The following is a 24,846-nucleotide window of genomic DNA, read 5'->3' on the forward strand; positions in this document are numbered from 1 at the left end:
AATGAACCCCAGAAAGGCTTTCATTTCTGCACCTGCTTCCTCTCACTGTCTCTGAGAACCCAGTTCACGAGAACAGCAGATCCGGCAAAAGAAATTATGGTTGACATTTTATCTCAAATGTTTCTGGTTAATTTACTTTTTTTTTGTTTTGTTTTTTTGTTTATTGCATTCATTTGATGAGATTTTCAGTACATACTTTTTTCTACTTCTCTTCATGTTGAAATTTCTGAATTCTCCACAAATGAAAAATCTGTTGGACGGAGTACAGACGCCAGAGAATTAAGGTTTGAAAACTCAACATGTGGAATCTATGACCTTTCTACTGAAAATCCATCAGCGCTCAACACAGGTCAGTGGTCCCTTCTGTCTGTTTTTGTACTATTTGATAATTGCTGTGTGTAGTGGTTTATTTCAATGCTCATGCATCTGTTTAACCCTGTTAAAAGAAAAACACAAAAGTATCGTCTGGTTAAATAAAGAGCAATGCGGTTTGTACATGATATTAAAAATTAGGTTATATTAAAAGAACAATCTAATTAGTTGAACTGCACATTGAAAAGCTGACTAAAATGTCAGTATTCATACATTTCCAGTGGAATTCGAAGAGGAAACAATTATTAAACCATTTCAACAGATCACATACAACTTTATGTTCATTCCTGTCGATTACCTTTCAGCTTAAATTACATAGTTAGTCCTTTACTCATTTGCAAATGTCTCAGACAAAAGTCTAAGGCACAACAATTAAAGCGGTCTAAAAGCACATTTATGCCAGAAATATCAGTCCCATAAAGATGTTAATGTTCTGTTTTCAATCAGATGTAGATAGATTTTCTCTTTTCATTTTTTGTGGGTTTATTGTTTTGTGAAAAGCACACAGGGTCATAATTGTGGCTGTTTCATGACCTGAAAGCAGAACAGAACAGAAGCAGAAGTGTAAGGAGCCCAGGCCATTTATTGACTACAGAATAGTTGACCACAGGATTGTAAACCTTTAACGGAGGATGAACCAAAATCACAGAAGCATTAGGTGAATCAACTACTTTATATTGAGCCGATTAACTTGGACAGCAAGATAGGATCAGGGTTCCGGGAAGGGACTGATGAGTGACACGAGCTAGGGGCCTCACATGAAGGCCGAAGGCTCCCCGAGTTCTTTTATTTTGTCGACAGCAACTTGTATGAAGAGTTGTACATTTCATATATTAGATGAACTGGTAGGGAAATGTTTAAACCAATAATGACATGATCTTTTTTCCCTTTTTTTTTTTTTCTTTTTTACCAGGCAAACAATGGGATTGACAATGGTTGTCTTTTGGACGACAGCTTTCTTGGTGTTGCTCCAGAAGACTGTTTCATCCCCCAACAGCTTTGTAGATCGTTCCTCCCAAAACCTCTCATCTGTGCCTCCAGACTTGCCAGACACGACCGAGTCTTTGGATCTGTCATGCAACCGAATAACGCAGCTCCGCAGCGGAGACTTTCAAAACACGTATCTCCTGAAGTTCCTGAATGTGTCCTGGAACAGACTGGAGGACATTGACGCAGAGACGTTTACGTACACGCCTCTCCTGGAGAATCTGGACCTGTCTCGCAACGGTCTGAAGAACCTGTCGGGTCAACTGTACCTGCTCCACACGGGGAACCTGCTGGTGCTAAACTTAACCTGGAACAAGTTTCCTACCATGAGTTTGGGGAGTGAGTTTAGTCGCCTGGCAAAACTGGAGAGATTAGCAGTTGGAGCCGTAAACATCAGTGTGGGTGATTTCGAGAACCTTGCTAAAGTCAATCTACATACGTTGAGTCTTTCCTTGGAAGACAAACTCGAGTATGAAGCAGGAAGCCTGAAGGGCGTCCATGCTCATAGGCTTCAGGTAGTCTTCAGCCATTCTCAAACAATGGATCCTGATCTGGTTTCTGATGCACTGATGCTTTTCGTTGAAGTGGAGCTGATGAATTTGACAGACTACAAAACCTTGAATGAGCAGTTGAGCAAGAGAGTAGAAATTTACACTTCTCACCTTTATTTAAACAAGATATCCATCACCTGGAGTGAGTTAACCGAATTCCTAAATGTGACTCTGCACAAAAACATTGCTCATGTCAGTGCCTCTGACGTAGTCATGTACAACCTGCCTTTTCGAGAAACGTCGGTACCCAAGACGTCAAAAATGAAGTCCTTCACAGCCAGACGGGCTGTGGTGAAGTCTTTTATCTTTTCACAGGAGGCAGTTTACAACTTCTTCATCAGCCTGCCAGTCAAGAGTTTGGCAATCGTGGAGACGTCGCTCATTTACATGACTTGTCCAAAATCTGCAAGTCCTATCCTCCACCTGGACCTCTCCCATGATGCCCTGTCTGACTCGATCTTTTCCAGAGTAGAGCAACAACAGACGCTCGAATGTGAGCATTTGGCCAATGTGAGAAATTTGAGTCTTGCAGACAACAATCTTAAAAGTCTTCACATATTAAGCAAGCGTTTTCAGTACATGAGGTCACTGCAACATCTGGACCTCAGCCTCAACTCCATACTCTATGATGGTTCCTCTGAATGTTTTTGGCCCCTTGGTATTACCATTATGAACCTGTCTTCTAATGGTTTGACCGAGTCCGTTTTTAAATGTCTCCCAAAAAATCTACAGACACTGGACCTTGAAAACAACGAGATTCTTGCAATATCGTCGTCTATTTTTCACCTGAAAAACCTTTCTTCACTGAATCTAAATGCCAACAAGCTGCGAGAGCTGCCAGCTTGTAATACATTCCCTGCCCTGAACAAGCTTTTGATCAAGTCAAACTCCCTTCATGTCCCGTCTATGAACAAGCTGGAAACCTGCCCCAAACTGAAAATCCTTGACGTCAGTGACAATCCCTTCACCTGCACCTGCTCTCTGAGAGACTTCATTAGCCTCGGGATTACATCAGAAAGGAAATACCCCTCTGGCATTGAAATAATAAACTGGCCTCTGGGCTATCGCTGCAGCTACCCAGAGGCTGTTAGAAACTCAAATCTGAGGGAATTCTGGATCCCAGATGTCTTATGCAACGTCTGGCTCCTCGCAGCCGCCATCTTGGTCCCAGCGGCCATTCTTATTGTGACAATTGTGGCCCTGTGTCGCCATCTAGATGTTCCCTGGTACATCGGCATGATCTGGCAGTGGACCAGAGCCAAACATCGCGCAAGAATACGGCAAGTTGGAGCGGAAGATCTAGTGGGTGTCGAGTTCCACGCATTCGTGTCCTACAGTCAGCATGATGCCGACTGGGTGCACAAAGACCTTCTTCCTAATCTCGAAGGAGGGCTCAGAATCTCCTACCACGAAAAAAACTTTGTGCCAGGAAAAACTATTATTGAGAACATCATCAGCTGTGTGGAGAAGAGCTGGCGAGCAGTGTTTGTGCTCTCGGCTCACTTTGTCAAGAGTGAGTGGTGCCATTATGAGCTTTACTTCGCCAGCCACCAGCGCCTTTCCCGAGGACCCGACAGCATCGTGTTAGTGTTGCTGGAGCCTCTGCCTCAGTACCTGATCCCATCCAAGTACAACCAGCTGAAGTCCATGATGAGCCGCCACACCTACCTGGAGTGGCCCCAGGACAGAGTCAAACAGAGGCTGTTCTGGGCAAACCTCAGAGCGGCAATACAGGCCGACCTGTCAGACGCACCAGCGGAACAAATACAAGAATAAGTTTCACAAAGAGAGCTCGCTTCTTCTTCTTTTTTGCTTGCTTTTTTTTTTTTTTACATATAACCACTTGATGTTTAAACTTGTTGTGAATGCAGTTGATGCGCAAACGGCACATATGAATGATTGATGTCAATAGATTTGAACGATTCAGATCATATTTAATTGACTGTATAATCTCACAAAAACATCAACAATGTTATAAAAAATAAACTTTACCAAACAGTAGCAAAAAATCCATTTGATTCTTTTATCAATACTGACACCCACCAAACCGAACAACAGGAGACATTGTGGGCGATCAACGTTACACTAACAATGAAAACAACTGCACCACATACTGGACGTCTGTGAATGGCAGATCCACTTCTAAGGCAAGGAACAGAGAACACAGGCGTTTATTCTTTTCTTCAGAGTTCAATTTTGTTTGATGAGTCCCAAAAGCTGTAGAGGTCTCCTTTAACTCAGAAACTATTTTTGGACTTGTAAAGTCAGTCGAACTTTGTCTTGCCCGTGAAAAGTTTGAAAAGCCACAGACCCAGAGTCAAGGAAGAGACTGGATGATGATTATTTTCTCATTAATGCAGAAACGGTGAAGCACACTGAGCAAGTTCTCTCCACAGCGTGAAACCTGCCTCTCCATGGCCAGACGGAAGTCCTCCTTCACTCCTTTGGTGATCCCTCTGGTCACAGTGTGGTGCCTGCAAGAGTGAAAAGAGTTTTTTTTTTTTTTTTTAATCAATAAACAAAAACAAAAACATAGATGTCAGACATCTACTCTTATGGGCTGGTTTTCATAAACAGACACTGGATTATGTAGTAGAAACAATGTCATGAAAACAGCGTGTTGCTTTTACCTCACACACATAAATCAGCCAGTCATGTTTAAACATGTTTCATTATATTAAATCAAACCCACATAAAACATGTCCACAGATGAAATGAGATCATGATTGGGCAGAAAACTAAACTGACTGTATAACAACACCGACACCATCCTCAAATATCAACAAGAACAACGGTAATGACCACAGAAAGACAAGTCATGGTTCAAATAAACAAATGCTGACAGGAAACCAAAAAAACAACTACAGCTTGATGTAAAATGACAGGCCCAAATCAAAATTCAGGGGATGACAAGCCTTGCAGCTGGGAATGAAGGAAAGGTGATCGTTGGGCGGGATGGGGACTGTGGGAGGAGGGGCCTGGGGTACCTTTCCATGGTCTGCACCCCTTGTAGCAGTAGGGTATTTAACTCCACCCCCAGGGCGGGACTAGGGTTCCTGAGGGACAGCAATATTCAACAACTCTGTCAGTGCGGGTGCATTCAACTGTCTTTACTTCTACAGCAATTCAGCAGCTTCACTTTGATTTATTTTACCATCTTCCTCTTTATGAGGCCCACTCTGTTAACAACTTGGTTTCAAATTAAAAGTAAATCTTTTTTTTTTTTCCCCACAGGCAATGGCTACTCAAATCAGTCAACAACACAGCCCTCTTTTAAGAACACCGCCGACAGAACGGGAGGGTGTCGGGTCGCGATGTCCGCTGAGAAATCTCAGATTACGAGTCGCTTACTTAATAAGCATTCCCTGATTGGGGAGCAGCTCCAGCTGAATCCTTCCTCCTTCTGGAGTACGCAGGTATGCAAACTCCTCCAGCATGTCGATGTCTGAGAAACATCATGAGCTTATGGAAACCAACATCCAAACTGTGGCAACGCCGACAGCTGAGACAGTGGTCCAACAGACAGCAGATGACAACCTCATCCCTTTACATTCAGGCGCAGTCGAAAGAAAGGATACTGGTGACGTAGTTGAAGAAATTCTCGTATTGGAAGCTTCCCTGCTGACAGATTTTATCTAATGACTTGAGAAACAGCACTTCCCCCTGCGGCCAGTCGTGCTGCAAAAGGACGATGACGTGACCAAGGGACAGGTCATCGCGGTTGTCTGTGAAGGCACGGAGCTGAAAATAAAAAAAACAAAATTAAAGGCAGATTGTTCAGACGGGGTTCACATTTAAATCAATGCTCCTTTGTAATAAAGCACAAATATCCTCCAGTGTGTATGCACTTGTCAATAAAAACCCGCAAACCGTATTGATTTCCACAAACATTCATATCGAAGTTACCTTGAAGCATGCCAACATGAGCTGGAGACAGAAAGGCAACACAGCTTTGCAGGTGCAGGGCAGCAATCTCAGGTCATTGCCTTTTCCAGCCAGAAAGAAAAGAGGTATCAGTGTTCCGAAGTCACACGGGGAATGGTGACATTATTACATTTTGAACTACGGTCGTTGGCATTCAAGAGATAAAACTGTTGTATTTGTGCTTACAGTGGCACATTAATATTCACAAATACAAACAATATAAAGAATCTCAACAGATTGAAAGTTGCAAGTATGTACCTTTCCTAGTTTTCGTCTTCACTCTCCCTTGGTCCTCTGAGGCCTTCGTTGGTTCTTGGGTTGGTGGTATCAGTGCACCGACTACATCAAGCAGCTTTTCACAGGCCCTCTTATTAACACAAAAGCAGACAATATATTTACATTATGTACAATATTGCCAAGTTAAAGCCATGTTTTTATGTTTTCAGTACACATTTATTTGACATGGCAATTGAAAGAAAAACAATCCTAATCTATAAACTTGTATTTATTTAATCAATTGAAAATGGCTTCTTCACTAAATAATGACAGAGTAATTGGTGAACTACATATCAAAACTGTAGTTTAATGAGAATAAACTGGTAAAACTAACAGCCTTTATACGTTTCAATGCTAATCTGAACTTTCACACCACCTGCAGGCCAGCTGGAAAAGACCACATACATTTTGTGGCTCTTGGCACATGAAGGATGACATTTTTTTAATACTAGCACTAATTACATCCAGTGTATATGCCAATCAGTTAATTTTAATGTTTTATGATTGATGAATAAACAATATTATTATATATATGGAGGCCTTGAGTGGAATCTGCCTCGATCTAGAATCCGGCTGGCCCAGATTGGAATTCCATGTTAACTTTAAGAATACAGTCATTCCCAAGAACATCATTAGAAAACAGCTGACGAACAGATTATTTATTAAAACAATTTAACTATGTAACAAAGCCATAATGTACAAATGGGAAATAATCTGCAAATAAATATGATACAATTATATTAAGTAAGTAATAGGATGGTTCTAAAATGTGATTATTGAATATTGGGGGAGTGGTAGGACTAAATAGGTTATACTTCATCCTATCATTTGTGTTTGAATTAGATATATTTGATTGGAATTCCAATCTTGGCTGGCCAGATTCCTGATCAGGCCTCCACATTCAGCATACGTGAAGCAATGGGTCACTGAAAATATATACACTGGAAATGTGTCGGCCAGAAAGGCTATAGGAATTGATTGCTATGAAAGCAACAACAAATACATTTTATTTAAAATATCTGAAAATCCAACATTTATGCAGCGTTTATCCTAATTAGGTCACACACCAGGAAAGAACCAAACTCATCTGAAATGAAGCAAAAGTCAGCATACAGCATAAAGATCGCTGGGCCACAGGGCAAATACAGACACATAATCATCTACAACATAGTCATACTAACAACTAAAATGCAGTAGCCAAAAAAAACCTAACAAGCTTTTTTGGGTATCTTAGAATTACGTGAGGTGCAAGAAAATGTAATAACAAAACATAATTAACCAAACACAAACGTGGGTCGCTGACCTTTACATCGACACGTCGCCCTTCACAAAACTAACGTTGTACTGGTGTGAATGTATGTACCTTGTACTCTCCCAGAGCGTAGTGGCAGGACGCCTGCTGTATGAGGGCCCTGTGGTGCTCCAGAGTGATCTGACCTGAGGGACTCTGCTGCCCGGGCTGAGGCTGCTGGACTGCAGCCATCTGGTGCAGGCTGGAGAGGGCTTTACGGTACTGTCCCTGGAGACCACAGATCCTCAGTGTGTCAGCACAGGCTCGGAATGCACATGTAAGTGTATGTGGAGGAGAATCTCCTCATCAGGATTAATATGCAGACTCACTAGACTAAAAGCTACAATTGGTTTATTTTGTAAATACTGAATAAAATATTGTTCCCTTTTGCTGCACTTTGAATGGCAATATTTTTCACTCACTGATCAAATGCATTCATTCTGAATGTTTTGATTCTTGAAGTGACACAATCTATTATAAACAATCACTGGTAATAGTTTCTGTTCTGTCCATCACAGCAAATTACTGCAACTTGCACCATAAACTTGATGGTTTTTACAGCCCCTCTTGTCACAACTGGGTCTTTAACCCAGGCTGCCCATAGTAAAGGTCAAGACTTAACCATTTTATAAGTAAATACTGGTAATAGTCACAAATTATTACTGCACAGAAACAATAAGTGTGAACAGAAAAAGATTAAGCAGTTTCTCACCTGGTAAATAATCATGTCTGTAAGGAATATTCTGAACCACAGCCAGGTGTCTGTCTTCCACGCAACACAAATCTTCTTAAACTCTAACAGACATGACAACAAAGCACTATTTTATTGATATGTAATCAGAGCATCAATCCAGAAATAAAGAGTCATTCTTTATGATAAATAGTACTAAACTCTTATGAACCTTGTTCTGTAATATTACAATACCATGACTGATCGCTGTTTCGACGTGTAAATGAATAATATAGATATATGTAAAAGAAAAATGTACTGCTGCTTACCACTTTCCAGGCCATCGTGGGAATGAAGGAGGTCCCAACTTTCTCTTGCTGTGCGAAAACTCTCCAAAGTCTCTGCCCAGCTGGGCATCTCGGTCTTGTTCAAAAAAATATGTCGTCCGCGTCCTTTCCCTGCCACTTCTTCATCATCTGAGCTCTATATGCACAGCAACAAACCACCAAATAGATCTTTTTTTTCTGTAGTTTAAAAATAATCATGCAAGAACCATGAATCAGATTTTCCATCATTACATACCATAGTTCTCTCTCTCCCATCAGCCAGTTTGCGTTTCTTATGAGCATGTTTTACTACTCCTCTATCCAGCTCCAATTCACTGTACACTGAGCTCAAATCCTCAACAAGGATCCACGGCCCTGAACTCAACGCATTTACCCCTACAGGAGAAAAACACTCAGTGTGATCGGAAGACTTTACTGAAAAGAGATGCACAGCCATAAGAATTAGACGAAAATGAGCAAATGGAGAGGAATGTGTGCTTGCGAAGCGAAAAAACTGACCTTGGAACAGTGCGGGTTGTACAGCCGAGATGTAGAGGAAGGCGCTGCGGAAGAGGACAAGTGCTGCGCAGGTGACGATTTGACTGCAGCAGCGGGACCTCGTGTCTCCCTCCAGACCAGGCAAGTACCGACACAGTTCTTTAACTCTTTGCAGCATGTCCATATAACTCCTAGACCACACACATACACAGAATGTTCAAAAGTATACTTTTAATATCAATAACCATTCAACAGTCAAATGATCTTTTATATGATGTAAAACACACGATATTTAGATTTTCCTCAACTCGGATCAACGGATCAGAAAAGATTGCTACATTTACCTCTGTCCCTTGTCTCCCTGCCACTCGCAGCGAGCTCCAACCACAGCGAGGATGTCCAACAGCCTCTCCCAGGGCTCTGCCACCAGGGACGATTTCTCTGATAGACCATCAATAACATAACGTTGAGCTGTGCGGGAAACACTGGGTGACTTCAGACCTTCTTGAGAGGCTTGAAAGAAAGGAAGAAGAGAAAACTACATGCTGTCAACATGCCAAAGAATACCGACATCAGACTGTTAAAACCTATTGTAGCAAAACAAAAGGGCACCATTCAACTTTACCTTGTATTTGCACGTCAGCCGAGGGTCCTCGGGTAACGTACCCGATGTAGAATTCAGCTGCTTTCAGCATGTATTTCTGCATAAGGCTCGCCGGCAAGCGCATGTCCATGTTGTTTATGACCAAAGGAAGGACATCACACACTGCAAAAGCAAATAAACAGTTCAGTGTGAAGTGGGCGATGTCTCGGTTAAATGAGCAAAAACACTTTTAATAACATTCACTGACCAAAAAGTTTTCTGAAGCAGTTGACAGGAGTTTCCACATTCTCCGATACCTCTGCTTCCAATAATGTCTCGCCTAAATTAACCTGAAAACGGAGCCTGTTGTCAGCACATATTGTTAAATAAGCTAAAACCAAAGATTTGTGGTTTAAATCCATACCCCGTGTTGAACCACAGACTCTGGAAAGCGCTTCAGCAGGAGCAGCAGCATCTCTGCCTTCTCCAAAGTGTTGAAACACTGTTCTGTGGCTTTCAGCAGCATCTCACACTGAACACGACCCGGCAGTGTCTCAAAAAGTCCTGGATGAGACACATGAAACACTCTTTAGACTCCAAAAAGGAAAACATTTTTTTCTCTTCATGACTATACCCACTACAGAATCACAATTCTCACAGTGAGAATGTTGCCAAGTATACAAATGTCTCCAATCACACTAAATATATCTTTTTAAATCACCTTAAATCAAATCTTTTCTTTTGGGTCAATTTTGTTTCTCTTTGCTGCAGTTTTACAACTTTCTGTAGATGCATTTTGTGTTTCTTTTGTCACTATGTGAGCATCCCTGTGGTTTAGGCCTCTGGAACCAGGCTCAGATGGATCTGGAAGTTATGTCTCTCTGTGGTGACTTTGTGTGGTAATTTGGACTCTTTGTAAGATAACCTCATAGTAGGTCTTACTGTGCTCACCTCGTAGAAACTGTGCTTGTTTGTCTTGAGAGTCACTGCGAAGGGCAGCTGTGATGACACTGATCTCACGCCAAACAATAGGCTGATCCGGGAAATTTATGAACCTCAGGGACGAATGGAATATTGGCAAATGTTAGTTGACTCAGTACATGTCATTGGATCAAGAGATGGGTGCACTTCCACTCACATGTCATACAGCAGTCTTCCTGCTGAAGCTGTCCTCTCGGCATTGCGTTCAATTGTGTACATTTCATACTGTGACGAAAATGTCAATTATAACAGATGCGTCAACATAGACCTGTTTTATAAAGGTCGGGATTATGTTAAAGGTTACCTGTATGTTGAAGTCCGATGGGTAAAGGGTTCTGGCTGTGATGAGCCAGGCTTTGGCCGCACAAGGATCATCCGAGACCAGCTCGCGGGCTCTTTTCACTAAAAACTCGCAGTCTTTCTGCGCTGACATGACGGCTTACTCCAGCAATTGCTAAATAAAGCGAAAAGCGACCACACACGCAGCTGTAGTTGCAGTTTGATGCTCCTTATAGACGCACAAGCCTCCTTGGTGATCAATGTAAAGATGCTGAATAAATCTCACGTTAGAAACCTGTTCTCGGTTAGCAACACAGCGAGCTCGCATCAGATTGCTTACAAACAGTTTACATGTTGACCACACACATTAAACAGCTCTATTTGTCAATTACCTTTCATAAACATTAATATCGCTGATATTTAAACCCGAAATAAGCTCCAAGTCTATGAATTGACCAGACAAAGCTACACATTTATTTTCGACACGATCGCCATTTGATGACGTCACTGCGCTGTCGTAAAATCCGACGTGCAGCGTCGCTTTACGATACAACCCTCAGGGGCTAGTGGTTTCGTAGCACCAAAACAATCCTAAAAATGTACTTGCTTAACATTCACGTGCTATGATATGCGCGTCGCCTGCCACAATTGATGCACCCAAACGAATCACTGCGACCTTTCAATAATAAAGAAAACTGGGGTCGCGACTGTGAAAAACGTCTGCTGCTACATAGATTAGCTGTCAGACGTGTTGCAGTGAGCATGCGCTGCTGCTGTCACCTGCTTCCGCCTTCGCTTCTGGTGGGGCAGCAGACACGACCTACAGCAGGGGCCCAAACACCCTGCCAGTGGCCTTCTACATGTCCAGGGAGAGGACACACTGGTGTACGCAACAGGTAAAGGACTTATTCACGACCCAAAAAGCTCGTTGGCCGCTTGACATTTGATTGTTGTCCACCGAGTCTGTCTCCAACCAATCATCAACCGTCCGTTTTGACACTGGTCAGATTAGCCACTTAGCATGCTAGGAAGACACCTTACCGTAGCATGCAGCTATTATGTGGTGTGAGAATTCCCTTCTGGCTGTTAGATAGCCATGTGTCGAGGCGCGGTCGCTCGCACCGTGAAGCTAACAAGCCCTGCCAGCCTAGTATTTCAGTGTTTTGACTTAAAGGATAAATCTTGCCAGTCGATGATGGAGCAGCTGGGTATTGGATCGCCCCACCTGCAGTAACATGCACTTCGCGCGCGTGCGTGCGTGTGTGTGTGCGTGTGTCTCTAACATGTGTATACTCTGTCTTTATCCACCTTGAATGGTAGCTTGCTATAACAACAGGCGTGACACGTCAAGTAGGCAGCTTCCAGGAAAACTGTGCATACGGGGCGTGTTCAGTGCAGATGGAGTTTAATAACTCAGCATCCAGCTGTGGAGTCGACATTAATATATATGCAACAAATCGAGTCTAAAATTAAGTGACTGATCACGACGCATGTCTTCTGATTAAAACGACAGTTCACAATACAGTTTTCATATTTGCTTAACTTTTTAAATTGATTCCTTTAAAAAAAAAAATATATATATATATATATATATATATATATATGTGTGTGTGGTGGTGTCTGAATTAATTAACGTCTTTAGCATCGTTTGCAGTCCATCATACTGACCTGAATCTGCTGTGTGTCAAGATTTCTGCTGTGGTATTTTGGTTGGTCTGCCATGACCTCTGATGACCCCACAGCATTGCCAGCACAGCCTTCTTCCTGGCCTATGTATAGAAGTAGCAGACCGCTTGCTTTACATAATAAGACTAAACTTCTTGTTTAAAAAAAAAAAAAAAAAGAATGTCTTATTGTTGATGTAAAGCGAGCTGGTGCATTGCGAAATTCTTTCATGCTTAAAAAAAGATTTTGCCTTTGAAACTTGATCATGTCAAATAGAGGGTGCTCTTTTGCGCAAACACATTTGACTTGCAGCTGTACCTCCCCTTTCCTCTTGACTTCGGCTGCGCAGTTCAGTCTGTTGTATAATATTGCTTATCAGTATGTAGTGAGGTCAGCCTGGCTCATACAAGATTGGGGCAGGTAACCGTGATCAAACAGTTCAATGTACCTCAGACTCCAAACTCGTAACATTTCATGGCCAACAGCCTGTTTCATAGTGACTGATATTCTCGTTATGAGACGTCGGTTACTGTATATTCAAAGAGAACTTCCATTATTTTAATTCTGTCCTGCAGATTTGTATATTTAGTGATGTTAAAAAGGATTCTACGATAATACATTTTAGGTGTGATGGTCTTTTTAGGTCACTGTCAAATGTTCTAAGCAAATTGGGTTTCTCTGCATCTTCAGTTAAGATATACGTTTGGATATACGTACATCAAGTAACTAACACGAGCATTTCACATGTCTTACAGATGTATGCATTACTGGTGTGATGCTGGAAAATAAAGCTGTGGTGCACTGAGCCTCTCATGGCTGTTAGCACCATGGACTCGGAGTCTGCCCGGACACCTCAGCCCCAGTCTGCCCTGACAAAAGGAGGCCATTCCCTGCTGCCTGCTGGGGCTCTGAGCACCAGGTTGGGGCATCAGGGGAAGCACTATGTCTGTGGATCGATTGCAGCTTTCACCAACATCGTGATCACCTTCCCCATCCAGAAGGTGCTGTTTCGCCAGCAGCTGCATGGCGTCCTGGCCACCGAGGCAGTTCGACAGCTCCAGAGGGATGGGCTGAGAAATCTCTACCGAGGCCTGCTGCCCCCACTACTCCAGAAGAGCACTACTGTGGCCATCATGTTTGGCCTGTATGAGGACTTCTCTCGGGTTTTACTTGACCGGGCTGGTGGCGTGCCCGAGCTGGTCACGCGAAGCTTTGCTGCGGCACTGGCAGGAACCACAGAGGCCATTCTAACACCATTTGAGCGTGTGCAGACTCTCCTACAAGACCATCGGCACCATGGGCGCTTCAACAACACGGCCCACACCTTCCGGACACTTCTGACCGAGTACGGCGTCAGAGAGTGCTACCGGGGCCTCGTACCCATACTCTTGCGTAATGGCCCGAGCAACGTGCTGTTCTTCGGCCTCCGCGGGCCCATTAAGGAGCAGCTTCCCGAAGCTACGAACAAGGCTGGCCATTTGGTGAATGATTTTGTGTGTGGAGGGGTGTTGGGGGCTGGCCTTGGCATTATGTTCTATCCATTAAATGTGGTCAAATCCCGGGCTCAGTCTCAGGTCGGAGGAGCTTTCAAGCCTTGCAGAGAGGTGCTGTTAACAGTGTGGCGAGAGAGGGGAGGCAGCCTGGCCATGCTCTTCCGAGGTGCCCACCTCAACTACCACCGTTCACTGCTCTCCTGGGGCATCATCAACGCCACCTACGAGCTGCTGCTGAAGCTCTTATGAGAGAAGGAATCAAAATAGAGAGTGGAAAGTATTTAATATTGTTGCAAAGGAATAGAACAAGTTTGAAGAGCGGAATTGAGTAACGCCTTTACACTAGCTGTCTGGCGCTCATAACACGACAGTGATTCCAGGTAAAGATGACAAGAAGATGGCAAAAAAGTTGCACTTCTTAAAGGGGCCAACAGTCAGTGTATTATAGCCACCTGTCATTGTTAGTTTTTAATATCGCGGTTTTAAAAGAAGCTACACATTTCAGCCTATATGAAACTTGTGCCAGGGTCCAACTGTGATGCCCTCATTTGCTCCTTGTGCAAAAACTAGGGGAAGAAAGCAGCACTCCACCCCCCCACCCTCCCCCACCCCATGCTATGGTGTTTTGAAAACAGTAATCATCTATTTGTTTCACTAAGAGCACCTCTGTAACAGAATAAATAAATCCTGCCTACTTAATGTTATGCTTTTGACCATTGAAATTCCCCCTGAACTGTTGTTAAGGCGAATGTAATGAACTGTTGGTCCGTTGATTTCTCAATATGTTCAGAAGGTTAATGCTAAAGTGATCCGCTGATTATCTTTTGATACAAAAAGTGAAAACGGCAAAGTTTTCTAAAACTTCCTATTCTCATGTTTTACCTTACGGCAAATGTTCTGTTAAATTTAGTTTGTCTTCATTAAATTTTTGTCCCCAAAGTGCTCCTAGCAGGATGTGTTGCTTTGCGAGTTTGACAAGTTCCCAATTAAATATTTGTCAGCAAAATTTTTAGCTCAGATCTTGTCTATCTAAAAATGTGTTGCTTCCATTACAACAAGTAAGAGTTCATTCAAAGAGGGACGTGGCATTATATCTGCTCTGCACTGTCACTGCATTTGTGAAGTTTTGAACGACTGCTTCTTCGACTATAAAACAAAGTGCTCCTCAGTGTTTGTTTCCTTCGTAAGAACTCTGCGCTGTTTGTTTGTTTTTTTGTGGAGCTTTCTTTCCCACCTCCTATGCTACTCTTTGATATTTCCTCCTCTCACGCTTGCCCTCCTCTCTGCCTGTAACATCTGTTGACATAATGGGCTCAGATTTCAAGCTCGAGTAGACACAGTCACCGCCACACAGCAGCTCTGGCGGTGTAAGACAGCCCAGAGAAGAAAGGCATGCTGCTCGGACGCTTGAAAGAGCGATGGAGGCTGAAGAGTAACGGTACGGTGGCAGAGGGTAATGTTCAGTGGCACAAAAAGCTCAAGCTGCCATGTAAATGGATCACTTGGCCTATTTCTGACGTTTTTTTGTCAACGCGAGTGTCCAGAGTGTTCTGTGTTTGATGGTTTGTTTGTATTTTTCCCTCTGAATTTTCTAGGTTTTTTTCTCCTCAAATATAAGACTTTGTTCTAAAAGTGACATACCTTTGGTGATTGTGAATAATGCTGTTATTCACTTGCCTGAAGCACAAGTATACCACATAATGATGACAATGTCTAATGATTGCCAGATAATTAAATGTTCTCAAGCAATCCATTAAAACACGAATAAGTCTCTTATATGGGTGTTTATATGGACAAATTGTTTGACTTATGTGGCTAAATATACACAACTTGACAATGAGAAGCTGCAGAGTAGTACCAGCTGTATATGAGTCATATATGCATAACTGTCACATCTGTCTAACCTGCTCCTTCCTAAATATGCAGTGTAATCCCTTCTTTTGAGTCAATCACACTAAATCACTACTGAACATTTTATTATTTTAAGGGATAACCAGCTCAACATTGGGGACTAAAGATAGATGGAGGTAACAGTCGCCCACACTGTGGTTTAACATTCCTTTTCTTTACTCATTTGAAGATGGAAGTGGCTCTGACAACAGGACCCTTGCTGTCGGACCACATTTTGTTTGAGGGGCAATGCAGAGTGTCTTGTCTCTAGATTACTCTGTCAGGAAGTCAGATTGCAGATAATGATCAGATTAAGGACATGTGGGGACTTTGGATAAGGATGAGTTGAGCCACTGGTGATAAAGCCTCTCAGCTCTGTTTCTTTTCACCCTAACAAGTGTCCCACTGAATGTTATGTTGGCAATAATTTGAAAATGTTCACATCCTCATCTATTATTTAAGGAGTCTGTATTAAATAACCATAGTAAAAGTGCTGTTACTCAGTTTATCAGGTTCTGGATGAATGATGTTTAAGAATTACTCAATGAGATAATCCATAATGAGGAAAACAAAGTGGGCCTTGGTACTCCATGCCCAAAAAAACACTGCCTTCAGTAGCAACTCAAATGAGGTTAATCAGTGTTCCTCATGAACTGCATCAAATATGTTTGGGTTTTTTTTAAAAAGAAGAAGAAGCAATGCTTGTAGGCAGGTTTATATTCTGTTGTTAAATCATGCACGCCTATGGTAAGGTTTAACAAATCATTCATTGCCTCCAAAAAACACTACATTTTGGTGGAAAGAGCTTAGATATTTACAAACAGTTTGAGTCGGACAAATTCAAAACACTTCCAACAACCAGCATTGTTAAAGTCAGTGAGTCATTTATTCCCAAAACAATACTTTTCTTGGTACATCGACTTAACTGTACGTGGTCACGGAAAAGTGGCTGCTTATGTAGAAACACAATGTTTTGTCTGAATATGAAATGCTGTTCATACACTTTATACCATACAGAAAGAAGTTAGTGACACAGGGACTCTTGACTGTTGGAGCCTGCTTGAAGAACAACCGGAGACCAACCTGAGACATTGCACACATGTCTTAATGGGACTCTGCTACTGGACATCAACTGCATGGCAACTGGAAGCTGTGAGGTCTTGCTTCCCTGTATTGATTTCATCAGTCACCAAGACAACAGTGTTCTCATCAATTTAGAAGAGTATTCATACTGTCTATCTCGATCAGCTGTCTGTGAACACTTAAGCAGTCTGTAAAGGGTTCATCCCATTACCTTATTTGTATAAACAACTGCAGTCTGATTTGGCTTTATTACCATCCCTTTTGTCATAGGAGGCTCAAGCAGGTCCTTCAAAATGGATGGTTCATCAACTGAGCTGGTATCATGTGACATGGAGGGGCTGATTAGTAAACACCGTACATCAGGAAACTGATCGAGCAATGCAATCCTTTTACTGACAATTCACAGACATCAGTATAGACGGGAATCATTATATTGACATATGCTAATGCCATGCAACTTTCCAGAATGTTGCAATCCATAATGCAGAAAGTTTTCTTTTTTTTTTTTAAACCTTTTTTTTTTCACTTTGAAACAAGACAAAAGCCAACATTCCAAACAAAGAAAGCATCCATTATATTCAATCAAACATAATGCAGCCATAATTGTTTCTGACGTTAGCACAAAAAACAAACAGTGTTCGTGGAGGGGGGTTGGGAAGTTTATGTTTGCATAGCCATAAACTAAGGTAAGGACAGAGTAGGACACTGATATATCAGTTTATATCGACAGCTCAACACCAGCGTACAGCAGTCATTCCATCCCTCAGTCAGTATGGTATCAATAAAGTGGTGTACCATAAGAGGAAACCATAGAAGGGAGCAGTTGTGGCTCAGCGTTTTTAAGACTTTGGATCTTTGCTACATCTGAAGAGAGTTTATAACAGTCACCTTTGTGCCGAGTTGAAAACATTTTTTCACTACGTAAATAATCAGGTCCCTTGTTTTGCTGCCGGAAGCGCCTCCACGCATTCCCAGGAAATATATATGTTGTGTCCTTTGGATGAAAACTAGAATAATGTTATAATACTGCATACAAGTGGGTAATGGTGGTATTCCAAGAAGCATTCACTCAAAATCAGGTTAGACATGGACATGGGTAGAAAAACACTTTACACAAAAGGTATGTGTCTCATAAAAAGGTGCAATCTGTAACAGTCAAAGTGCTCTCCCTGCTGTGTAATGGTATAGATTTGTATCCCATTATATTTACCTGTAATATTGAAAAACTAAATTATTAAAAAGGTGCAAAACCTGCACATTTAAAACAAATCAGGTCAGTATTTTCCAAATGTGCTAAAGTATATTTTCTGTATTTCAGTAAACGTACCATAATATTAAACTTGAAAAAAAATGACAATTTACAGATTACACCTTGTGAAGTGGAGAAATCTTAAAAGCAGCAAAAGTTAACGTAATACCGTCTCAACGACAAGGGTAAATAGGAATTCCAGTGGCATCCATAGGTTGTTTTTTGTTGTTTTTTTTCACCAGTGACCTGCACATCGCAGGCCATGGTGCAAATATTGTAAAAATAAATACATAAATACATACAGTACATGAGTAATTCATCCTTACATACACATATTGTATCATAAAATAAGATAGTTACAAGATAATTATAAAATTCATATGTACAAATGCATAGTCCATATGCGTCCAAAGAGAAACAGCGCAATCAAAGTCTTTCGTCACTTTGTGTTTTGTTTGGTGTATGTATTCCACATCAATGACTGTAATGTGTGTGTGTCTGTTTGTTTGCGTGCTGTGGTGTGCATGGCACTTACTGTACAGAAACACAGGAGCTACACACCAACTTGCTCTGTGCTGTTTCCTCTTGTCTCACCTTGAGAGTCAGTGGTTTATCAGTGGCTTAAAGTTCACAGGTCAAAACTTGAGAGGTACTTGGCCAGGAGCGTCTGGGGGGTCGAGTGTACGTGTCCGGAAGAGCTGAGTGAGTGCGAATACAGAGGATATGAGCACAGTGCAGCGTTTGGCCAGTAGCCGTACCCCATCAGCTTCCCCTTGACCCTGTACAGACCCAGTGAAGCTCACACTCTTACCCCCAACACTAGCACCAGTTCCCGCTGTTTCAACTGCTCCAACAAATTCCCGGTAAAGACCCACAATCTCTTTTATCTTGTCCATGGCCTCCTGACTGTCATCGTCCTCATCCATGTTCACCAGACTTGGTTTATGGCAGGCCTCACAACCTGGACAGGTGTTTGTTCGCAGGCAGGCTGCTGACAGCTGAACCAGGGCACTGAAGCTGTTCGATAATGAACGAAGGGCCTCATCGGGCGCCCACCCTACACGTGTGGCCCGCTGACATCCAGAGGCCAATCGTCGAGCCTCTGCCTGTAGAAGACTCCGTTCTGCCTCTGTCATGGTGGTGGTCCCCATACAACTTAGGCTTTGTGCTGGAGTACAACTCTCTGTAGTTCCATTGTGATTGAGGTCAGGCCCAACGGTTATGCCTGTGCTATCCTGCTTTTGAGCTTGACATGTTTGTTCTGTTTGTTCAAGGGCTCCCCTTTCTAACACCAGAAGAAGCTGGTCTATATCTTGACGTAGAGAAGCAAACCCCCCCTTCAGCCCACCATAATTCTTGTTAGTGAATGGACGAAGAGGACCCCCAAGTGAAGTTGTGGGTGAAGCTGGTTGTGAAACTAGAGGGCTAAGTTCAGAGGAGGCAGTGGAGAAAGTAGACAGGGGGCGAGGATTGTCCCTCAGCAGTGACAGGATATTGGGTTTTGGAGAAGGTATCGTTGGAGAAGGGACAGCGGGAGTTGATCGAGCAGGTTTGGGGCGTATTCGACGGGAGAACTCATAAACAGTGAGCTCTTCGTCAAAGCTAACACCCTCTTCAGTATCTCCACTGAAACAGTTGGCATAAACAGTGCGGCAACCACAAGCCTCACGGTGTTGTTGTGGCGGAGTACCATCTGCTACTGAGGAGGTTGGTGAGTCACCTCCAATTTGCATGTTAGTCACGCCTCCCAATCCCACTGCCGAATGAGGCCGTGACTGGGGCTGCTCAGATGACACACTCCCACTGTGCATGCTATTTTCCCTAAAACTGAGATTAGGATGTGAGCCATTTGTCCCATTGGCCTTTTTCATATTTGACGTCACATCCTGGGCCTCTTTAATTGTTGCTATGACAACCTCAGCTCCATCCTCTAAAATGTCCCCTTTACTTCCTGATTTTGAGAGGGGAGTTTCCTTTTCCTTGACGGGGGTTTTGTTTAGGTCCGATAACCCACTGGCAACAGACAGACCAGAGCCAAATCCAGATGTGTCTCCATTGATGGAGCTGGTGGAGGGATAGTCTAGAGTTCCTAGAATTTCTTGGGACCGTGTCATGTACCAAGGTAGAGCCTGGATCTTGCCTCTCAGGGCAGAGGCTGGTAGTCTACCTCCCAGACTGGAGGAGCTTGTTCTCAGGTCTGATCCTGAACCTGATCTTTCAGATTCTCTACTTTCAAGACCACCAACACCTTTAGAATTGGTTGAGGTGAGAGAGGTGGTAAGAGTGAGCGGTGCATCTGTGTTTTTGGGTGATAGGCTCTCGTGGCTCAGAGAGACCCTTCTAGGTCCTGACTGGATGCTGCCGTTACGACTGTTCCAAGGATGGATTCCATTTGGTGGACTGACAGATTCCTTGAAGACTCCTTTGGTTGGATCAGTGGGGGAGACAGGAGAGCTTGCAGGTATTGATAAGGGGTGAAGATTGATGGAAGAGTTGGGTTTAGGAGGCACTGGAGGTGGAACAGCAAGCTTTGTGCCTGAATTAGAACGTGTGATAGAAACTAGATTTTGTGGCTTTTTTGTTGGCTGGTCATTGTCGTTTCTCCCTCCAACTCCAGACAGTGCCTTTTCATCAGGAATGTTTAGTTTGTCTTTGGAAATGCCATGCCCACCGTTCTGACATACCGAGTCTTTACTACGTTTTGGGCTGCGTTCTTGCCTTTTGATTTTTTCTTCTGCTTGTGGTGTTGTTGTTGGTGGTGATTGTTTACTACACCTCACTGCTGTAATCAGGGCTGGTGACAGAGGCAATCCACCTGATGTAACAGACTTGAATTCCATGGTGTCTGGCTCCATTTCCAGGAGTTCAGAAGATAAACGACCAGAAGCGTCACCATTGCACTGAGCATATGATCTTCCATGCTGGGGCGATTTGGTAGGAATGATCTGTGGTTTTGGAGGCAGCTGGGGCTTAGGTGCCAGTGGTGGTTTGACTTTGACTTCAGGTTTCTGAGATAGCTTTGGTGGGCTGGAGTGTTTGCTGATGAGCTGATTTAGAGGGGCTTTAAGAGTCTCCACTTCCTTCTTCAGTTTAGAGGATTTGGCTTTATTGGCAATGGGTGATGACGGCTCTTTCCCTGGTCCAGCTGGAAGTCCATTCCAGGTCCCACTCAAACGATTGGCATTCCGTCGGTCAGCGAGCTCAGCATCTTTGGAAGACAGAAAAAAAAAACATGTAAGTAAAGAACATACAGAGAAATCTATTAGTAGTCCAACACAACTCTACCCACAACAACCCACCACATTAAAAAAAAACAAAAATAAAATACATCATACTACCAAGGACAATGAAACTTTATGAAAGAAGCTTGTCCATCTATAAATTTATAACAAACCTGCTGTAAACACACCTGATAGATCAGGAACTGGTGGAGTAAATCTTTCCTGTGCATCAAAAAATTCATCGTCAGATTCTGAGACATTGTCTTTCACCAAAAGAGCTGGTTTGGCGTTGGGTGATGGTGTCAGATAGAGACTCTCTTCATCCTTAGACAGGCGTTGCTCTGACTGTCTTGTTTTGCCTCCAGGGATTGAACTTGTCCTGACTGGGACTTTGGGAGGTATCTTCTTCTTTTTCTTAATTGGTGATCTCTGGAAAGGTATGGTGTCAATCATTCTCAAATCCCTTGAACTAGGAATCTTAGAGATACGCCTGAGCTCTTTGACTCCCAAGTCTTCATCTTCCTCTTCATCGTCATCATCATCATCGTCATCGCTAGTGGCCCCTGGTGGGCTAGGAAGGAAATCAGCTTTAGAGAGATCAGCAAAGCAAAGGCAAGAGTTGTCATTGCCACGGTAATTGAGGTTGGTGGGTCGCATGGGACCTTGGTGCCGTTTTGGCTCCAGGAGGTAGGGGTGGTGAACATCCAGGCTAGGAAGATCTTCACCTGTATGTGATCCACGGAGAACATCGAGGTGAGATGTGGCTTTGGCTGCAGCGCTGCTCTCCTCTAGCGCAGCACTCAAGGAACCACTTGACAAGCTGGAAAAGCTACTTGTGACCCGTGGGTCGGTGTGGTACCAGGTGGTCCCCAGGTTCATTTCATCATCCACAATGCTGAATTTACGCAGTCCACTTCCTGTTGCACCTCCTTCTTCGCTCTCATTTTCCTTACCTTCTGTTGTCACTATTATTTTCACTTCCTGTTTGCCTCTGTGTTCCTCTCTCTCTAGTCTTTCTTCCTCTCTCCTTTTTTCTTCCTCCTCTCTCCTCCTTTCTTCCCAATCTTGACTTGCTGGGTCTGGGCATTTGAAGCTCTGGGAATCCATTGGGTCATCCTCATCTGTTGAGTCATCTGAGTCACTGCAGCAGCGAGACACATAACCTAACAACAACAGGAAGACAGACAATTGCCATGCGGTCATTGTAGAGAATGTATTTGTGTGGCCTAAAAATATTTGATGATGATTGAAGCGTATGGCAATCTTTACTTTATCCGTACCCGTACTGGCTGGTGACATACATGTGATGGGAAAAATGTCTATCAAAAGGCCAAAGCCAGAAAGTGATTGTTTAAAGTGAAACAGGTTTGCTCACTTGATAGGGATTCATAGCACACGCCCTTTATTACGGCGAACTTCCCACACACACCTTCTTCAGCAGGTATCCGGTGCACCCTCACTTTTGGGCGCCCCAGGCGGAAGACATTAACACTGGGATCCACCATGAGTTTGCAGTAGCCTCCCAGCAGACACCCTAAGTCTTTGGCTGCCAGAGAGTCCATCAGTAAGGCAAATGGCTGAAAGGGGAAGGGTAGTGCAGATAAGGTAAAGCAGTAGTGGTTTAAGTCAAAGGGTAAAAGAGGAAAAGGCAATGGAGTGGGAGAAGGAGGGAGAGACAGTCAATTTTGAGTCAGTGAATTAGCATTACATAGTTAGCACACACCCCTGAGGCTACATTCTGTTGTATGTGTGATGGATGAGCTGGCTTGACCTATATTAACTCTTGCATGAACCTTGGTGCTATTACAGTGTGGTGAATGAATATCCATTATATGTATCTGTGTCAGTGTCTCTCTTCATATGAATAATAAAACCTAATACAACCTAGTGTCTCATTGATTTACTGTTTGTACATGTACAGTATATGTGCATCCCGTGTCTTTAATACCTTCATATCATGCAGTGAGATGCGGAGTAGGCTGACTTTGTCCGACTCCGTGAGCAACTCCACCCGGCTGATGCTGCTGAATTCGACCAGTGTCGAGATCACGTTGAGCTTGTGGTTGATTACTTGGCTCATCCCATATTTGGCTCCAACCAGTAAGCTGACCAACACTTCTCTGTCCTGAAGCTGGATTACAAAATAAATTCAAGTTGTTTGAATGAGTATTATGGTTATTGCTTTATGACATAAGGTGCGATAAATTTACCATCATTGTAGCTGTATAGGATCGTCCCCCATAGGAAATGAGTTCTCCCAGCTGAGTGAGGTAGGCCAACCGAGCCTGATTAGCAGATATCACCTATAAAACCACAGTATGTTAGAGTAAGAACAGGACAGACAGAAAACCAAAGCCAAATCACAGACCCCCCGACTCCTCAATAAAATAACTTCCAAACTGACAGCTATATTTCACACTATGTTTAGTCGTTCAAAACACAACTTTAAAGCTAAAAAGCAGTCATTGTCACGCAGGTGACTTGTGCCTTAAAGTATAACAAATATATTGCAATATCAACTCCTGGTAGATGCTTTCTTCAACTCAATTCATCAATATGAATGTACCTTCTGGCGTGGCTCTAACAGGGACTGGATTTTTTTAAGGTGATAGCTGATGGCTTTCCTCAGGTCCTTCTCTCGCATGTTGCTCAGCAGCGTCGGAGAGATGAAGCTGTCCAGGCCAAACTCTTTTCTGTCAACATAACATTCACAGAGGAATGAAAATCATAAGAAACGCCTTTGTCTTTAGACTACCTAAAAAAAAATCAACAATGCAGTAGGCAAGTATTCAAGTTATATCAAGAAATATGCTGCATTCGATAGTTTGGATAGTGTTTATTAAGAAAGAGAAGATCAACACTTTGTTCTCCACAGATTTCATCGCTCATGCTACAAAAGGTCTTGGCCTTTCTAATAACAATTGACCAGATTCTGAGGCTTTGTGTGAATCCATCAAATAGCTCACCAAAAGCTTAAAAGGTCATATTTTCCTGACATTCTGCAATTTCTGGATTAATGTGTCATATCAGAAAACCGAAGCAAGTTAGAAAATAAAATTGTAACCTCTCCTTTAAACTGTATTTCAGTACCGTAATCTGAACTAGGATGGGAAAAAACTTAACATTACATGATGATAGTCAAATTATCAGTCTAAAAGAATTTAATAAAAAGTACAGGCTGCAGTGGTATGGTGGTTAGTGCTTTCATGTCATAATGAGGACGTCTTTTTTTTTATTATCCTGCTTGGGTTTGGTAGCCTTTTGTGTGGTGTGTGCACATTCTTCCAATGCTGGCTTTCTCTCGCTGCTCTGGTTTTCATCCGTAGTTCAAAAAATGCATTTTTATGTGATTTGGTGGCTCCAAATTGTACATAGGTGTAAATGTAAGTGCATGTAACTGTGTTTGCCCAGTAATGGATTGGGATCCCTCCCGCCTTTACTCATAGTCAGCTTGGATTGCCTTCAGTATCATGTGACCCACGTGACCGTGTGTGTAAACATAAAACA

The 24,846-nt window shown here is 42.8% G+C and overlaps 4 protein-coding genes across 5 annotated transcripts in view; 2 read left to right on the forward strand and 2 right to left on the reverse strand.

The window, feature by feature from the left end:
• Positions 1-1,304: 1,304 nt before the first annotated feature.
• tlr1 (toll-like receptor 1) lies at positions 1,305-3,686 on the forward strand (the record flags this gene model as incomplete). Its single annotated transcript, XM_080502488.1, has 1 exon — positions 1,305-3,686. One exon carries the CDS (start codon positions 1,305-1,307, stop codon positions 3,684-3,686), a length of 2,382 nt encoding a protein of 793 aa, XP_080358614.1.
• A 183-nt stretch (positions 3,687-3,869) lies between these two features.
• Positions 3,870-11,169, reverse strand: ints10 (integrator complex subunit 10). 2 transcript variants are annotated; one of them, XM_080501899.1, is made up of 18 exons: positions 10,764-11,169; positions 10,617-10,684; positions 10,430-10,533; positions 9,903-10,042; positions 9,747-9,828; positions 9,521-9,661; positions 9,240-9,408; positions 8,917-9,086; positions 8,654-8,793; positions 8,401-8,554; positions 8,114-8,196; positions 7,474-7,629; positions 6,093-6,201; positions 5,817-5,896; positions 5,489-5,651; positions 5,262-5,355; positions 4,898-4,966; positions 3,870-4,384 (listed from the first exon to the last, which is right to left on the reverse strand). In XM_080501899.1, the coding sequence occupies exons 1-18, from the start codon at positions 10,890-10,892 to the stop codon at positions 4,228-4,230; spliced, it is 2,208 nt and encodes a 735-aa protein (XP_080358025.1). In that variant the 5' UTR covers positions 10,893-11,169; the 3' UTR covers positions 3,870-4,227. The 2 variants fall into 2 exon arrangements, with proteins under 2 accessions (XP_080358025.1, XP_080358026.1); XM_080501900.1 differs by lacking the exon at positions 4,898-4,966.
• Positions 11,170-11,528: 359 nt separating this feature from the next.
• Positions 11,529-15,585, forward strand: LOC308134921 (mitochondrial nicotinamide adenine dinucleotide transporter SLC25A51-like). The gene is made up of 2 exons (XM_080502769.1): positions 11,529-11,634; positions 13,159-15,585. Exon 2 carries the CDS (start codon positions 13,216-13,218, stop codon positions 14,143-14,145), a length of 930 nt encoding a protein of 309 aa, XP_080358895.1. The 5' UTR covers positions 11,529-11,634; positions 13,159-13,215; the 3' UTR covers positions 14,146-15,585.
• Positions 15,586-16,725: 1,140 nt separating this feature from the next.
• Positions 16,726-24,846, reverse strand: part of frmpd1b (FERM and PDZ domain containing 1b) — a 17,491-nt gene continuing 9,370 nt past the window's right edge. The window contains exons 11-16 of the mRNA XM_080502090.1: positions 23,906-24,032; positions 23,550-23,642; positions 23,288-23,470; positions 22,715-22,916; positions 21,528-22,502; positions 16,726-21,326 (exon numbers count right to left, since the gene is read on the reverse strand). Coding sequence (XP_080358216.1) covers positions 18,754-21,326; positions 21,528-22,502; positions 22,715-22,916; positions 23,288-23,470; positions 23,550-23,642; positions 23,906-24,032 — 4,153 coding nt within the window. The 3' untranslated portion in view covers positions 16,726-18,753. The remainder of the gene's footprint in view (positions 21,327-21,527; positions 22,503-22,714; positions 22,917-23,287; positions 23,471-23,549; positions 23,643-23,905; positions 24,033-24,846) is intronic.

The sequence above is a fragment of the Blennius ocellaris genome (assembly GCF_963422515.1).
Source record: "Blennius ocellaris genome assembly, chromosome: 9".
Taxonomy (NCBI): Eukaryota; Metazoa; Chordata; class Actinopteri; order Blenniiformes; family Blenniidae; genus Blennius; species Blennius ocellaris.